The 18,104-nt window shown below is 36.7% G+C and overlaps 2 protein-coding genes across 4 annotated transcripts in view; both read right to left on the bottom strand.

The window, feature by feature from the left end:
• Window positions 1-13,525, bottom strand: part of specc1la (sperm antigen with calponin homology and coiled-coil domains 1-like a) — a 36,362-nt gene extending 22,837 nt beyond the window's left edge. The window contains exon 1 of one of the 2 annotated variants that reach the window (XM_051902681.1): window positions 13,243-13,525. The gene's annotated coding sequence lies outside the window, so the exon portion shown is untranslated. The remainder of the gene's footprint in view (window positions 1-13,242) is intronic. The other variant, XM_051902682.1, reaches the window with a different exon arrangement.
• Window positions 13,526-15,565: 2,040 nt separating this feature from the next.
• Window positions 15,566-18,104, bottom strand: part of si:dkey-91m11.5 (PH_BCR_vertebrate and RhoGAP_Bcr domain-containing protein) — a 49,179-nt gene continuing 46,640 nt past the window's right edge. For both annotated transcript variants that reach the window (XM_051903535.1, XM_051903533.1), the window contains 2 exons: window positions 17,761-17,923; window positions 15,566-17,617 (listed from right to left, as the gene is read on the bottom strand). In XM_051903535.1, the coding sequence (XP_051759495.1) occupies window positions 17,528-17,617; window positions 17,761-17,923 (253 nt within the window). In that variant the 3' untranslated portion in view covers window positions 15,566-17,527. The remainder of the gene's footprint in view (window positions 17,618-17,760; window positions 17,924-18,104) is intronic.

The following is an 18,104-nucleotide window of genomic DNA, read 5'->3' as shown; positions in this document are numbered from 1 at the left end:
TATGAGCCTGTCGCAGATATATCTGCATTGGCGTATATGACGCAGATATGCTACCGATATGAACATTTCAAGTGCACGGCGGTTCATCTCAAATCTGACGACGCATCTATAATATTGTTATCTTTGTTGAAAATAGCAACGTCTAAAACAAACAGACAGAGTTCAGCTAATGCATGTTTCAGTTGATGAATACACATTCTGGCTTCCCAATACGTTACAACAGCGATGATCAAAAAGTGTGGACAAAACAGTCACTCAGATCAGTTTGTAAACTTGGTTCACTTTGAGAGCCCTATGCTCGAATATGAGCAGTCATTTACAGCGTCATCACCCGGGTGTTGATATCGTGCGAGAGCAGGTGAGACCTGAACAGCACACGGTGCTATCGCTTTAAGCTTTGCCAATTTAAACATTCATGAGCAAGAACGAAAGTGAACTTGCGCACGCTGTGAAAAGATTTGTGTGCGCTCACCCGAAGCGCGCACACGCTTATCTCAGACAGCGCGCAAATACTGAGTTCTCTTTCAAGTCTTGCACTTGAATGGACAAATTCACACAAAAATTATGTCAACATGCCCATTTTGGCGAGTATCCTAGCAAACATAGTCGGCTATGTCTTAAGTGAACGTATAACAGTTGAGAAATACAACGCATGTGTAACATTATATTGGATTGTTCATTATGTCTTAAAGGGAAAGAAGCCTAATATTCCTGCTGTCTGTGTTTTTAATGTTTATCAAACAACAAATGGCAAAGAAATCACTCACTGCTCTTGATTGAATAGCTTTTGTAACTTCAATAATGATTAATCTTTACTTAATTTATACAGTGAAGATAATATGCAGTTATTTTAGATTTGATCATTTTATTAATTTTCTGTACCTGAAAACTACTGTTAGATACCTGAAATACCTGCTGTTGCTTGTAGTTTGATTATTTGTTCTTATTTTCTTTATTTTTATTTGACAGTTGTCCTATTTTCCCTGAGCATAGCACATACCGTACCGTAACCATGACCCTAAAACGGTGATAAAAACTGAACCATGAGTAATTTTAACTGTTGCACCCCTATAAAATACACATAAAGAATATTGGCCGATATATCGGTATCTGACTTTTTTTTAACTCCCTAATATCGGTATCAGCATCGGCCCCCAAAAACCCATATTGGTCGGGCTCTACAAATTACCATTACAAACATTTTTGTCATTATGAGAAACCACTGAAAAAGTGTAAAATTGTTTTTGTTCTGCAACTTAGCCAGTAGTTTTCAAGATGTTTTTGGAAAGATAGCATGAATCACAACTTCAATTTTCCAACCAAGTCCTTTGCACTTGTTATTGGACGATGCAGATCTTTCCAGATTGTTCATTTAATGGATCCCCATTGTCCTCTCAAGCCTGATCATAGCAAGGCAAAGAGCCTGTTCCTCCTGTCTCTCAATGGAAGAGAAAATAAGGCCTAATATGTTACAGCTGTTGCGAGGCAGGGGGTGGGGGATGTGGGAGAACGTTCGCTCATTTCCAATTTACAGACCCCCCAATGGAAAATGGCTTCAGCACACATTCCCTTAAAGGGAGAGGTTTGGAGCACAACTTCTGGCTAGATTTTTTCAGAACTACCCTGAAAGAAATGCTGAGTCAGACTTCCAAAAATGAAAACTGAACTCTCCAATATAAATTGCTTATTTATTTATCAATTTAAAAACTATCTAGGCTATATAATGATTAAGAGTGAATTGTTACATTTATTGGTAAATATACCAAATATGCCCAAAAGTATATTTTGACACTTAGGCCTCAGGTGTTCAAATTAAACATGATTATATTAACAGTAGTGTTAATTTCTTTAACAAAATCTATGACAAAAAATGTTTGTCAATGACATTAAAAGGGTCATGAACTGAGAAATCAACTTGAGCTTTTGATATATGAGAGGTCATTGTACTATAAGAATATCCTGTAAGTTTCAGAACTGAAAACTTCCTTGTTAGTCCAATAAAAGCTTTTATTGACACCAGGCCCAGCGAACGACTCTTCCCAGAATGTGCCTTTCTATCATAGATTGATGAAACGACTCCTCCGCAGGGGAAATCAACGCCTACTTCATCATTGCAACGTTAGCCCCGCCCACTGGCATGTTAGTGAGAAGACAAGGAGAGAGGAGCGATACAGGAGTAAAAATAACATTACCTTTCAAAGGATCTTAGGGAATATCTTAAGGTTATTTATTTTCAACAATGTAATTGTCTCAGTCGAGCTTTATTTATTTGTATTTGGTACATTTCACTGTGGATTCTTTGGTAAATCAATCGCATTTCGGCGCAGGCTTTGCAAACAGACTTTTACGATATAGACTCGACAGTAATGCAACAACATGTAACTGTGTTCATTCTAATGCCTGATCTGATATGTAATGATTCATACACAGTCAGATCTTTGTCTATGTGTCAGTAAATCAAACCAGTGACTAAACGGTCAACTTCACATTGTTTCTCTTAGTAGGATGAAAATAATCAAACAGCGCAAGTTTATCAGTGACTGAGTACTGGACTCGTGCCAAAACTCCCGTTTTATTTAACGAATCTTAGTTACATCGTGTTTGCACTGTTAGTTATGATGAAAGCATTCGTTAGTGTGCAAAAATTTAGTTGCAATGATGAGATCACTGCTTTCATGTGCTCAACAACATGTCTGTGATCGGCTACAATGTTAATCATTGCAGCCTTTCATGCCACAATCTAAATATAATGCCATAGATCTAAATGTAATGCTATAATCAACACATTTCATGATTAGTTAACCTTGAGAGCTGTAATAGTAAAAACGTGCTAAAAGTTTTTGAGAGAGTAATACTTAGCTATTTCATATGCAAAGATGTTAGCCAATCACAGCAGTGGGCGTTTACACTTAAGTCTCACAGCAGACACGCCCCTTTAAACAGAGCGTTCAAATAAGAGGGCTAAAATCAGGGTAGGAAAAATGCCTTTTATTTCTAAATTATGATATGTTTGATGTAAAAAGCATACTAACATTATAAGCGCACCCCAGGAAACATTATAAAACAATAAAACAATGCAGTTCATGACCCCTTTAAACAATAACTATGACTATATCAATATTTACTTATTCTTTTGCAATCTGGCAACCATGCGTACACGCTCTCTCTACACTGCAGAAGAAGAGCGGATGATCTGAAAACAGTTTAGCGATATCCCTTGAGATATTCTGCTCAAATGAAAGTGTCATACAGCCAGTCTGTGTTCCTTCACGAGCTGGTTGCGCTGTTTGCTGTGACTAAATCTGCGATCAAACCTTCTCAGTGATGAACTGTAATAAATCCAAACATGGATCTCAACTATTTTGTTTGCAAATGTGGTTGCTGAATAGGCCAAAATGCACTTACGCAACCTCTGTGTGACAATACAATCTTTTTTGCTGTTGTTGTTTTAATAGAAAAACATTTATGTAATTTGGAATGATTGGAATTACTATTAGGAATTTCACTGTTTTCATTTTTGAGAGAAGTTTCTTGTTTTAGCAGTTTTCATAATGTAGACAGTCAGAGAATAACCTATAATAAATCAGGAAACTGGATGAGGTAAAATAAACCATCCATATGAGTTGACACTCTCTCGATTTGTGCTTATAGGTGAATGTGAAATAATTCTGATGAAATGTAAAACATTTCTCAAATGATTTGTAATTTTGAGCAAAATAATTGTGATTATCAATTTAACCATTATGCAGCATGACAATATTGTAACTAAGTTTTCATTGACTAAACTGCACGGACATTTATTCAACTAAAACTTGACTAAACAAAAACAGGACAAGGTTGACTAAATATGATAAAAACTAAAAAGTACATTTGACAGGACTAAGACTAAATTAAAAAATAGCTGACAAAATTAACTCTAATTAATATAAAATTAATTCTAATATTATATTTTATATACATTACAGTACATTCAATAATAAAAATTTAATTTAGTCATGAAATGTACATCCCTACTGGAATGAAGTCAATTAAAACACGCCCTGGCATACAAGCCAATAAACAGACAATCATCTTCTACATCTGGTGACCTCAAGAATAATGACTCACCCCTTAGACCAGGGGTGTCCAAACTCGGTCCTGGAGGGCCACTGTCCTGCAGGGTTTAGCTCCAACCAGCTCAAAAACACCTGCCTAGAAGTTTCTATATGCCTAGTTAGATGTTGATTAGCTGGTTCAGGTGTGTTTAATTGAGGTTGGAGCTAAACTCTGCAGGACAGCGGCCCTCCAGGACCGAGTTTGGACACCCCTGCCTTAGACCATCCATAACACATGTGACCTGTCACACCCTTAACATGACAGCAAGACTAAGCACTTAGCTGTTCTCACACCCAGCTTCCACTACAGAACAGTAGAATCCCACCCAATCTTCAGGCACTGACTCAAGACTCACTACTTTTAACAATACCTGGATTAATCGTGACTAAGGAAAATGTTGTGTCAGCTTGTTTATTTGTATTAGCTCGTTCTTCTTTTCCCAGCAGATAACTTCCTGAATTTCATGCTTGCCATCTGTTGACCATGATGGCTGTTTCACATGTGAAACTAATGCAAAGTAAACATCTACCACCAGCCAAATGTGGGTACTTTTTTATATATATAAATAATTTAGGGGTGAAAAAAACAGTATTGTGATATTTTGCGTGGGGATGTATTGATACATGAATGAGGTATTAATCAATCGAAACTGTAAAGGGTCTACTTTTATTTGTGTAAACTCACAATAACAAGGAAACGTTGTGTCTTTGTAAAATAAAGAAAACAAACAGGATGCGCTTTCTGCAGTCTCAGTCTCTGTGAACTTGAGCGCGTCAAAAAAGTAAACCAAAATTCAGTGTATACTTGCCACACAGACATAATAAATATATCTATAGAAAGCTTGAAATGTCAAGCAATTGTCAACCAATTCAAGTGAAAAACAAATATTATCTAATCCATATGAAACGTGCATATAGGCGCATCCACTTCTGTGGACAGAGCGGCGACTTAATCTCTCCAGCCGAAAACACAGAACACATTATCAATAAATTATTTGAATGTTTATACAGTCTACTTTCTTTTTTTTGCATGACACATTCATAATCATTACTTTTGCCGGTGCGCTGTGGCAAGCTTTATGCGTGCGCTTGAGTGCTGATTAGGCTATGTATTATATATAGGCAATTAAAGACTCATTATTATGATTTATATGGCTAGAAAAATCTTTACACCGTTTCTACACCGGACGCAGCGCGACGAAAGACAATAGAACCCATTATAATCCGTGGTATTGTCTTCACAGGATGCGACGCGACGAATTCCCGACAGTAAACAGAATTCCCGTTCTATTTCTGATGTAGCCCAAGTGCTTTCCAACAGTCGTCTTGTCGTGTTCAGTGTAGACAGCTTTTAGCTGTTGCGGCACGACGTGATAAAAGTCACGTCTGGCACAGACATGGTGTTAGTCAAGGGCAGCCCTAATAATGTCACCTTTGCCTTGTTCGTTAGGGTGTTTGTTATTATTTGAAAAAAACACTTAAAATAATATTTACTGTCAAAACAAATACATTGCATTGAGTGTGCAAACATTTTTATTTGACAACTGTAATTTCTATTAAAACGTGTCTAAAATACGAGAAAAGAAAATATTGAACAAGGAAGGGACGAAGAAGAAACAAGTGGACAAAGTTCTTTTGTGAACATTTGCAGGTTAAAAAAAAGGTAACAAATCACAATGTGTTATGATGTTTAAAAATCGCAATAATATCATATCGTGGAATATTGTATTGGGAGTCTGCCGTCTGGTGATATAATATGGAGATATAGCTATATAATTAAATAAATAAAAAAATATTTTATGTAATCATTATTCATTACCGTTAAAAAGTTCATTGTGTTCGATAAGATTGATTGATTTTAATAGAAGTCTCTTATGCTCACCAAGGCTGCATTTATTTGATGGAAAATATAAGAAAAACAGTACTATTGTGAAATATTACAATTTAAATAACTGTTTTCTATTTGAATTCATTTTTAAAGGAAGGAAAGCATTTATCTGAAAAAAAATACTTTGTAACATTATAAACATCTTTCCTGTCCCTTTTGATCAATTTAATGTGTCTTTGCTGAATAAAAGTATTATGTCTGGTAAAAAAATCTTAGTGACTGGTAAAATTGGTAATTCGCCAGCCACCGTGACTGGTAGGCAAAAATGTTTCATTTCTTACTTGAGCCCCATCCCAAGATAATACGTCAGCTAAATGATTTACTGTAAACATAAATGTAAAACAAAAAACAATGGCAGAAATCAGTGCTATGAGTAAGTACAGTGCGGCTCCCGGATTTGACCTCAAGCTGGCCCTTGCTATGGAGTGAGCATTAAGAGGTGCTGACAGAGACTCAACACTAAAACAACCCGCCAATCCCTCAAATATGAGTCATGGCTGAGACGTTTGCACACATACAGAGAAACAGATGAATGGTTTAACACTCCTCTGCAGAGTGTATCGCATACTGATAGCTAAATACATCCATTATCTAGTAGGCCAAGGTTTCAAGGCCTGAACGAAATAAAAGGAAGCATATGTGGGACTAGAGGTTTTTTTTTTTTCTATACTCTCTTTACCTCTTGACCGTGACATTGCTTGCTGTCAGGACCGTGCAGGATGAGGTCACATTATGAGGTGTACGCTGCATGTGTAACGCTCACATATGATTTATTACTACAATGAGGTCATCATAACACTGTGGACCCTGCCTAATAAAAAGACACACGTGACATGAACTGAGGCTACTCTCTCTTCTGAATAATAACTGGTTTTTGATTCCCAACTTGGATAACGGCATTTGTTCCGATTCACAATAATAATTGTTTCGGCCTTTCAGTAACTAGGCAATCACAGCCAAAATGGCCAAAAAAAAAGGTGTCAATGTGCTGAGAATTGACTCCTGTGTCTATCTTTGTTTGGACTCTTTGTTCTTTCTCTTTGGAAATGTGTGTCTCAGTGGAGTTAGTTACAGGAGCAATGGGATGGCACTATTTGTTTAGTCCTCTTCATCAGAGCGTGATGGAGGTCTTGGAATCCTGCCCGGTGTGGTCAGGCCGTTTGTGTTTGGGTAGCCTTGTGGAAACAGGGAGTGGGAATACGCTGTGGTGTTTACTGTGATAAAATGTAAAATAATAAACAATATTTTATTCTGTGAGTCAGTGATGCTATATTTCAAAGCAGAACACACTTTTGGTGCGTAAAAAGTCCACCGCGAAAACTTACTGGATCAAAATCCTGCTCCTCATGAATATTAAACATCAAACACGGATGAGGAGAGGTTCATTGGACGTTATATGAAAAATCCCTTAAAGTCCCCCTGTAGTCAATAATTTTATCCCTTAAAACTCATCTTTGATCACCAAAATTACATATTTAAACGTTTTTTTCTATAAATGCTACTTGCCTCATTTAATATACGCGGATTAATGAATACACAAATGAGCCCCGCCTCCACACGCTCACGCCAGCTCAGAGATCCACTCGCTCAACTTACTGAGGTAAACGCTGCACAACGGTATCGCTCTTTACAACATCGGACACATAACGGTAATTAATATGATTAGCCTTTTGCTTGACTATGTTATCAAACAGCTAATAATGTGTTGCTAATGTTACCTAAACCATGTTCCCATTCGTCATGTCAGACAGCTGCCTTCTAACAATCAGTATCCTTAGAAACGCTTTGAACAACTCAGAACGTCAGTGAAGAAAGGCATTTAGTTCATCATAACATCGTAATATACATCATACACTCGCCATACCAGGATAACCTGGATTTTCCTGAGAGTCCCCTGCTAGTTCGCTGTTAATGATATGCTAAAGCCTGCCGGCACGTTGACGTGATTGGTTACAAGGTAGTTTGTGAAGTCACAGACACCAGCGATTTGAGGGTTTGAGACTGTCTTTTTTTTCACTGCAGTTTTAAGGAGAAAATACTCGGCAATGGTATTGACGTATGAATTTGCACATGGTTTGTCTTAAAGCATATTAAAAACACCACATAGACAAATAAACAACATTGAAAACTTGATTTTCACCACAGGGGGTCTTTAAGTTCCACAACTGTCCGGAAAATACAACAGAAATTACAAACTATTTGTTCTAAGTTTTAGCTTTCAGGAAGAACTTGTCTTTATTGTTCTGGCTGTAATTTTGCAGTGGGGCTGTGCGATAAATTGTAATTGATTTTCGATTTTGGCTTTCAACGATTATGAAATAAAGATAATCAACATAAAATGATTATTGTGCCGCTGCCGCATTCTGTCCAGCGCACCATCCTTTCCTTCACAGCGGTGCAATTTCGTTCCTTTTTAAGCCAAACTTAATGCCCAAATCAGCCGAAGTTGCAATATTACTTGTATGTTGTAGACTATATATCCGATAAATCTCATATAGGATGCATTTGGTTGAGTTTGTTAACCCGCTAGCAAAGTGCTTCAGTTTCCCGGTGTTCATTCACTCTTCAGCATCAGCTCAAACGGCAATGCCTGACATTATTGACTATGACTGGGCTATCCACAACGAGAGTAACACTTTCTGGCTAGCAGTTCAAATTCACTTCCTTTTTAGCATTATTACTCCACTCTTCAGTGTCAAACGATCCTTCATAAATCATTCTAATATGCTGATTTGCTGCTCAAGACACATTTATTATTATAAATGTTGCAAAAAAGTTGTGCTGCTGCTCCTTTATATTTCTGTGGAACCTGAGATAATTTTTTTTAAGAATAGAAAGTTCAAAAGAAAAACATTTATTTGAAACAGAAATCTTTTGTAACATTATAAATGTGTTTACAGTAACTTCTGATCAATTTAATATGTCCTTGTATAAAATAAATAAAATAATATATTAATTTCCTGCCAACAAACAAGTTACTGCCCACAAACCTTCGGAGTAGGTTAAAAAAGCAGACAATTCACAGTTCAGCTCCTGAAATCCCTATATTCCACGTCATCTTTTATCTGAAACGCTACCAATTGCACAAGAACTTCAAACGCTGTGAAATGCCTGAACAACATCTTGCTCCATCAAAACCGCCAACAACACATCTGTTGGCAATCTTCAAACGCAATAAAATTAGTGAGCCCTTCCTTTAGTTGTGGAAGCATCCAACACCACATCTTCTCAAAACACCAATCAGTTTGAATTCATATTCACAGATATTTGAGAAAAATATTTGCCTTTATACACAAACATAAACCACCATTGAACTTGACAAATACAGAAAGGGTTATGATGCTCAGTAAGAACGCACTGAGGGGCATCTTTTTCCCACACACACTTTGAAACGTCTCAGCAGGCCTTCAGTTTTCCTATATGTGAACCTATACACACATTGCAACAGAAACCCTCCCACTGCTTCAGCTCCAGGAATGTGTTTTGTTTGGAGGCCTTTTTGGTGGTTTATTAGATCTTAAGAGGATGGCCTCCAAGAACTCCAACATTTTCACTTGGGATGACTGTCCTGCTGAAGCCAAGGATCGAGAGCGGCCCAAACAGGCTGTAATTCTTGTTGCATAAGTCTCTTTCCCTGGACACAATTGCAGTTGTGATAAATAGTTTGAGAAGAAGACATTTTTCCACAAACGGAAAGTGGAGAAAGTGAAGGAAAATGTCTTGCTCTGCATCAAAATCACTGAGGTAGTGTTAATTTCGTTAACAAAATCTATGATGAAAAATGTTCAATGACTACATTTTTTTCCATGACTAAGACGAGATGATGATGAGACAACACCAACGTCATTAAATGATAACTGATTATATCAACACGCAATATCTTTGATGAAAAAAAAAAAACCATGTAGTTTAAAAAATAAAAAAGTAACCAAAATCTCTCTTTGTTTTTGTCGAAAAAAAGAGGAGACAAAATATTACAGACTGTTTTAACAATCCTCTATGAGCTTCCATTCTTGAGGTTGACAGATGTCAACATTTTAAATTCCCCAATCAGAGCTTTTCTGTTAAAAAGATTTGAGATTTTAAAAGATTTTTATTGCTTAATATTCGCAATCTGGCAACCATGCACAATGCGCTCTCTACACCACGGAAGAGCCAAACAAACAAGTTAGCTAGAGTTCAGCAATATCCATTTGAGATATTCTGCTTAAATGGATGTTTTACACCCATAGACTTTAGTCAGGTTAGACTCTGCACTGAATTTAACGAGGCTGTGAAGGATCAACTTACAGTCTTTACAGGTCCTAGATCACGTAATTTTCACAACTCACAACTTTTAAAACTGTTCCATGGAGTTTTTGTATACTGACAATTTTTTTTTTTTTTGCGGAAAGACATTTCGTCAGCTGAACAATCAGTATGTTGTTAAACAACAGTACAGTGCATTGAATGCACTGTATTCTATTCCTCACAGCCTGTCAAACATTAAATATGGTGCTACCCTGACTAAGGTCGACAGGAAATTAAAGGGAAATACAAAAATACAGAGCAATTACTTTTTGAGAATAATTTACAAATTAGCCACAATGAAGTAGTCCTTGATATCCAAATGCAAAACTAATTATGTCTGAAAATACTCTCATAAGCAATTAGGGAATATAATAGAATATATATATATATATATATGAGAAAAAAATATTATTGAAGCAAAATATAGTTAAGCTTATTGTCTTTAGTCTGTTTTGACCCACCAAAGATCATACTTAAAGGGGGGGTCTAATGCTATTTCATGCATTCTGACTTATTTACACTGTTAAAAAGTTGGATTCTCATGCTAAACATGGCATGGCTAAACAACATTTTTCAAAACACGAGTTGGATGTATGACGGAGTATTTCTGTGTCAAAAATACTATTCCAAATCCTCTTAAATTTCGGGATTTTTTTCTCGAGTATGTGTCTGTGTGACATCAGAAAGGTCAGAATTCCTTGTACAGGCACTTCTCCCGGAAGAGCGCGCGCGCACACGTCGACCAGAGCGAGAGAGCAAGAGCACGCCCATCAACGTGCTTCGTTCGGGTTTACAGAAGTCATCGGCAGCCCTGCACAGGACTTGCTCGAGAAAGATTTGTCACTTTGTTTTTAGACCACGAAATCAACAATGTCACCAAAGAAGTGTGTTTTTGGTTGCGAGGGAAATATAACCTTGCTTCCCAAAGAACCCAGTGCTGATAGTTGCAATCACTTTTTTATTGGTTAAAATGAATGGAGAATATCTCGTGTTTTTCCTTGGCTGCTCGAACCATCAGGATCGGTGCTTATGGTTTCATAACCAAGGCCCAGTTCTACGCTGGTTTTAATGATCATTTGAAACTGAAAGATGGAGCAGTCACAGTGGTAATGATCCGGGTCATGAGTCGGAACAGCAGGTGGTGAGTAAAACTGCATCAAATGCCTGTTTTGTTGGCAATAGGCGCCTAAGTGCATATAATGTAAACAACACGAACGTAGTGAATTCATAAATTCATTATTTGTCATTCACTATACGCTATATTCATTATAGTGATTCAAAAGTTATCCATGGATAATGCGATGGTGTATTGTGTGTGTTTAAATACATTTGTTTAGCTGACCATTGATAGCTTGCAGAGAATCACTACGCAAAAGCTGCGCGTGCTTGTGACAGCTCGTCACTCTTTAGCTCCGCTCACACAACACGCCTCCAGGCACTCGGGTGTTTTCGGAAAGACTCGGTACAGCGTATTTATCTTTTATAAATATGATAAAACTAAAGACTTTTCGGCGATATGAAGGATTCTATACTATTCTATAGGTACTAAACATGAGATTGGCATAAACAGTGTCCCTTTAAAGGCACAATATGTAATATTTTTGGATTAAAATATCCAAAAACCACTAGAACAATGTTATATATTTTGTTGACTTGTGTAACTTACATAACCCCAAATGTTTCCAAGAATGTTTAAATACAGAGAAATAAGCAATTTTAATCAGGACACGGACCGTATCCGTGAGACGCCTATCAATGGCGTCATATCCGTGTTAACCTTGGTTTCCAGTTTTATTTTGTAGAAATCCATGGAAACACCAAAGACGCTTTAATATATTATGTTTTATTAGACATAGATACATTCATCGACAGAAAACTATTCATGTTATATAGCTCAACACAGTAAGTCTTACTGTTTAAATCTCATTTTCTTGATTTAGAATGAGTACGTTTTACCATGTCTAATATCGATCTAGCTTACTGCAGTGTGCAACAAGTGTCTCATAGCAGCTGCCGAGCGAACGCAGAGTAGCACTATAACAACTTTCAACACACAATTGTATCAAATATGATAAACAACGCTGCTTTACCCCACATACGCTAGACCAGAAGAAGCGGAAGCTGTGACTGCGGCATAATAAAAGTTCCGCTGCTCTCGAGACGTGTGTCGCGCTCGTCTCTCATTAGCAATCGGCCTAGCGGCCTTGTTTCTGCTCGCACAGCACTCAGCCCTGCTTCATACTACAGTAACGTTAATAATCTCATTCATGAACATGACTTCTGCCCGAGAGACCCATCCCAATTCTTTTCCACCGGCTGTAGATGTGAAGACAACACCTCCAATGATTCCGCGAAATCAAGGCGTCATCAAGCTACGCCTTTGTTTTGAATAAGCGACCTCTAGTGGCAAAAATTTACATATTGTGCCTTTAAAGATACCTGTTATAATCTGAACATTTGAAGCAATCTGACATTCATAATAATTTATTGTTTCAACTGTTGTTCCACAGTCACCATCCCTAATTAGTCTACCAAACCCATAAAAAAAATGCTCCCTAGGTAGGCAGCTTACTAGGTTTTGAAACACTGTTTATTCATTACATTGAATGAATGTTTTAAATGAGATGAAATTCAGAAAAAAATCTACCAATAGTATACACAATTCAGTGAACCGTTAGCTAAAAACCGTTGTTTTTTTCTCCTCAAATAAATCTGACAGATAACAGATATTCATTGCCATGACCCAACAGGGTTTGACTATACAGTTCGCGAACTAGTAACCATCCCTACAAACGTGACATGTTTCACAACAGCCTGAGAAACACGAATTCTGTCTAAATACAAAAATATGCATCACTGCAGTCCCGTGTTTGTTACGGCATGGTTGTGAGTTTACAGGCTAACCGCTAATGCTAACAGGATGTGCTACTTGAATAGGATGCGAGGTGAAATAAATGTCTCGTTTATTACCTTGGCTCCCTCCTTTCGGTCTGTATAAGCGCCCGTCAGGGTAGATGATCTTCTTTGTAGTGTTCGAGGGTAGATGATAAAGGGTATTCCGGAGTTTTAGTTGTGGCATCGTTTCTGAGAGGCAGATAGCCGTTTCATGCTACACTGACGGCCACTGCAAACACAGCGCGACTGACAGACAGTAGACAAACACACAGTAGATCAGATCACCGCACACTCACTCTGCGCCCGCCTACCACATGTGTTTCAATATTACAGCTGTGCAGCATGAAATATTAATTTTGTTAGCTGAAAACAACCAACTTTTGTTTTAAAAATTAAAATGTTTTTTTTTTTTTTAAATTGTACTATGAGTTATAATATTACTACACAAAAAATCTTTTGAAACGACCTGTATTACCATGTCATACTAATTCATATATCTATAAATCCGCAGTAGTAGCTTAAAAGTATGTTATGCACAGAGATATGTACGATAATACTGCTGTTCCAACCCCCATCTATCTTGAATCTTTCATCTTTACAAATCTGACTTATTTCTTCTTAATCTGCCAATCATTCACTTGATTCTTTGTATTTTATTAGTCTTTGCAGCTAATCATTCGTGCAACTCAAGATACAGCAGCGTTAGTCATAATACACTTTGACATCATTGAGCATACACCGGTGATATGGGTGAGTTGCTACTGTTATGCAGTCCAAAGCCCATAAAATGATGTTTAAGTCAGACTTTAGAACTTTACAAAGTCTTTCTGGAACTTCACAAGTCTGAAAGTGAAATTGATATGATAACTGAGTCTTTCCACGAATAAAGTAGAAAATAAAGTAGGAAACCTAAAACTCTTCAAAATATTGCGTTTTCTTTTTCAACAAATAGCCACTGAAAGGAGGTTCAAAAGTTTGGGGTCAGTAGGATTTTTACAATAAATTAATATTTTAAATAAAGGTGCAGTGTGTAAATTTTAGCGGCATCTAGCGGTGAGGTTGCGAACTGCAACCAACAGCAGCTCACCCCTCCCTTTCGAAGCAAAATAGAGAAGCTACGGTGGCCGTCTGGCCGACACAAGTCAATGATGTCATCGTCTGAGACAGCAGAGTGTACATTAGCCAGTCAATCAATGAGGTTTCTTCTTACTTCTAACAAAGAACGGTCTCTACTTCTAATAAATCAGACTACTACTAATACGTCTTTGTGCATATTCAACGTAGTGATGATGCAAGCTGCTTCTAAAAACACGAACGATTTAGAAGAACAACAACGTAGTGACGAAACGCGCTCTGTAGAGTGTTTGTCCGTTTAGGGTTGCTGTAGAAACATGTCGGCGCAAAATGGCAACTTGACATGGAGGGGGGGACCCGTGGCGTGCGAGATAGAAATGGCTAATTCTAAGGTAATAAAAACATAACGGTTCATTATGTAAGGTTTTTATACACCACTGAAAACATAGTTATGTATATTGCATTTCTGTCAATAGATCCTCCCAAATTTTACACCTTTAATTTTAATAAACGTACATTTTTTAAAATAAATGAATACTTTTATTCAGCAAGGATGCATTAAATTGATAAAAAAAAAGACATTTGTAATTTATCATTTCTATTTCAAATAAATGCAGTTCTTTTGAATTTTCTATTCATCAAAGAATCCTGAAGAAAATAATTATCAAGCATTCTACATAAATATTAAGCAGCACAACTGTTTTCAATATTTACAATAATAATAAATGTTTTTTGAGCCCCAAATCAGCATATTAGAATGATTTCTGCTCATGTGACACTGAAGACTGAAGTAATGGCTGCTGAAAATACAGCTTTGCCATCACAAGAATACATTACATTTAAAACATAATATATTTAATAAAAATATATTTAAAAAAAAAAATTATCAAATAAATGCAACATTGTTCATTATAAGAGACTTATTTTAAATCGTGCTGACCCTAAATCTTACCTTTTAAAAACTTTGACCACCAGGATCATCAAACTGAATATTATATTAAATGTTTCTTTTCTATTTATTTTCTATGAAGCAATTTTGCAATTCTGTTACCAATGTCTAAATACAACACTTATTTGTATGATTTAGCCATTTTCTAGCATTAAATGTACAAAAATAAAAATAAAAAATAAAATATTTCAAGAGGGTAGCAAATTTAGCCTAAACTAAGCTGCCACTTACTAGGTACACTTACATTTCCCAAAAAATGAACAGAGTAACATTTGTTGTATTTAAAAAAAAAAAAAATCTATTTTTAATGCTAGGTTAATTTTATGTTAGTTAATTGTTTATAAAAACATATCAACAAAAACATAGGATTTGCAATTATCATTTTAACCAACTTCATGTTTATTATTCATCTACTTTGTACAGAATCACATTATGACCACACTTGAACAGGTCTGCCATACAAGTGTAGCATTGTGCAGTTTGAGTATTGTCCAGTAAAAACAATAAACAAAGACTATCGTTTCAGCAACAGACAGTGCTCTAGAAGAGGAAGGAATGCTGAACGCAAACCACTGTCCTAACGTCTTCTGGGGAGTAATGCTATCTCTTTTTGAGGAACGTTTAATGTACTTGGCCATCGGTCAGATAAACACACAGAACAGTCAACGGCTCTGTGGAAACAAGAGGATGAAGCAGTTTATTGTGATCCATCTCCTTAATCCACACTGTGCAATACTTATCCATATACAGAACATTTCCTTATCATGGAGACTGGGTTGTGAAATGGCAGCCAGGAATATCTTCATCAGTACAGTGTGTAATGGACCAAATAAAAGAGAGAAAAACGAGGAATGGCTATAGTTGTAATTCCAGTAGGACTTTGATAAAGGAAGTGCAGATTCCAGAATATACAATGGAATAAGAACAAAGAAAGGCAATGATCTTCAACACAATTACAGGAATGTCTCGGTTTTCCTTACTCTAAAAGGAAATACACAAGCGTAAAGACTCTGTGTTGTACAATAACTAAAGGTAATCTCTATAGGAAAATAAGTCATAAACAAATCAACATGCCTGCATGTTACATGACATCCTAACAATACACAACCTCTCCTTTGTTCTGAACAACATAATACAGATATATGCATATTAGCCATGATAAACTAAACAATTTACATACACACTTAACAGGGCAAGGTATTGGCACTGTTCAGGATCGCAAAGTGCTTGCAAGTTTTGTGAACAGCAAAAAAAAAAAAAAAGGAAAATATAATGATCCCAAACCATTAAACAAGAAAGATTTACAGTGTTTGAATTAAGTTAATTTTTGCTCAGTAATAGGAGTGTAGTAGCAGTGATATTATTCTGATGGAGAACTCCTATATTCATTTTAATATACAGTATTAGGTCCATCAGTTACGGTTAAGCATGTAAGCATAACATGCGATACCTTATATTACATATAGATTTAAAACTATTTTACTTTTCTAAGTTATGTAAGGTTTCCATTTTGAAAAGCACTGAAAAATTCAGTGTTCTAGTCCTTTGTCATGTGATACTACCCATGTGTACTGTATTGTTTTAATATAGGCTCAGTAATCCAATATTAAGTGGATTTATGTGACATAAAACAGAGAAATGTTTTCATAAAACAAACGTAATGTATTTTCTTGGGAATCTTGGGAGTGGTAGAAACTATAATTGTGTCATACTGTATAGTTCTTTTTGGTCATGAACCATTAAGACAGCTACTATGTTGACCATAGTCACACATTGGTTAAAGAATCTCACATTTTAATTCTCTGCGTTGTGTTTTATCCATCAGAAATGGGCCATATAAATGTGTTCCTCCTCATGATTTTGTTCAGATGTTCCGTAGCCTTCGCCACGGGAAGACATAAATCATAGGTGAGCAAAATGTCAGATCAAATAAAACGGTCATGGAAAACTGGAATGTGTAATTCTTTATAAACCCACAGTGCTGAAAGGAACAAGACAAAATGTCAGAATAACATTCCCCATCCAATAACCCACGAGAAGCTTGGCACTCACCATTCAGTCGGAAATGTTACATTGGATGACAGAGAAAATAACAACATCACCTGCTTGTTGAATGTAACTAAGTGCTTGTAACAGTGAGTCCGTTAGAAGATATCAGACTGACTTGTCATTCTTCACTGTAAATTTCCCCAGAAATATCAACAGAATGCTACTGATGCAGTTGGGAATTCACTCCGCTTGGAAGATTTCAGTAGGTTGTTGGTGCCCTCCATTGGTCACATGCTGAATCACTTCATTCCCAGGGCATTTCACACCATAATGCACCTGAGCCTCTTCTCAAACCTCTGTGGAGAAGAGCATACTCTGACGTTTACTATCTGGAGTAGGGATCGTCTCCAGCTGCAAGAAGTACAGTAATACCTGGACCTATAGAGACAAAGAGGAACAACTGACCAACAGATCCAACCAATATATCAACAGAAACATTATTTTGTACATGACTCATTTAGATGCTTTCAGACCGCAAAACCAGAACTCTAGTACTCCAGAACGTAGTGTACATGTGTTACCTGAGACATAACCTCAAGAGACCAGCTGTCACACATAGAGATGGGCTGTGTGGGATTAGCTGGAATTTTACTGTCCTTCTCAGAGGGGCGGAGAAGGGTTGGGCCGAACACTGTGGCGAGATTGTGGAAGGACATCTTGTTGAAGCTCTCATTTTCAGCAACCCTGAAGGAAATAAAGAAGAACGTTTCAGTCAACATGTAGGTCTTAAACAAATCTGACTATTGGAAATGATTCAAAGAATACAAGTAAAACTGAAGAAAATGTGAATGGTGCTTGCTTGCCCATAAAAAAACTTGTCATCACAAAAAACAAAGTCAAAGTTAACTTAAGCCGGGTTCATACT

This window comes from Ctenopharyngodon idella, chromosome 8, assembly GCF_019924925.1.
Source record: "Ctenopharyngodon idella isolate HZGC_01 chromosome 8, HZGC01, whole genome shotgun sequence".
NCBI classification, from domain to species: Eukaryota; Metazoa; Chordata; class Actinopteri; order Cypriniformes; family Xenocyprididae; genus Ctenopharyngodon; species Ctenopharyngodon idella.
This window is presented reverse-complemented; position numbering and strand designations above follow the sequence as displayed.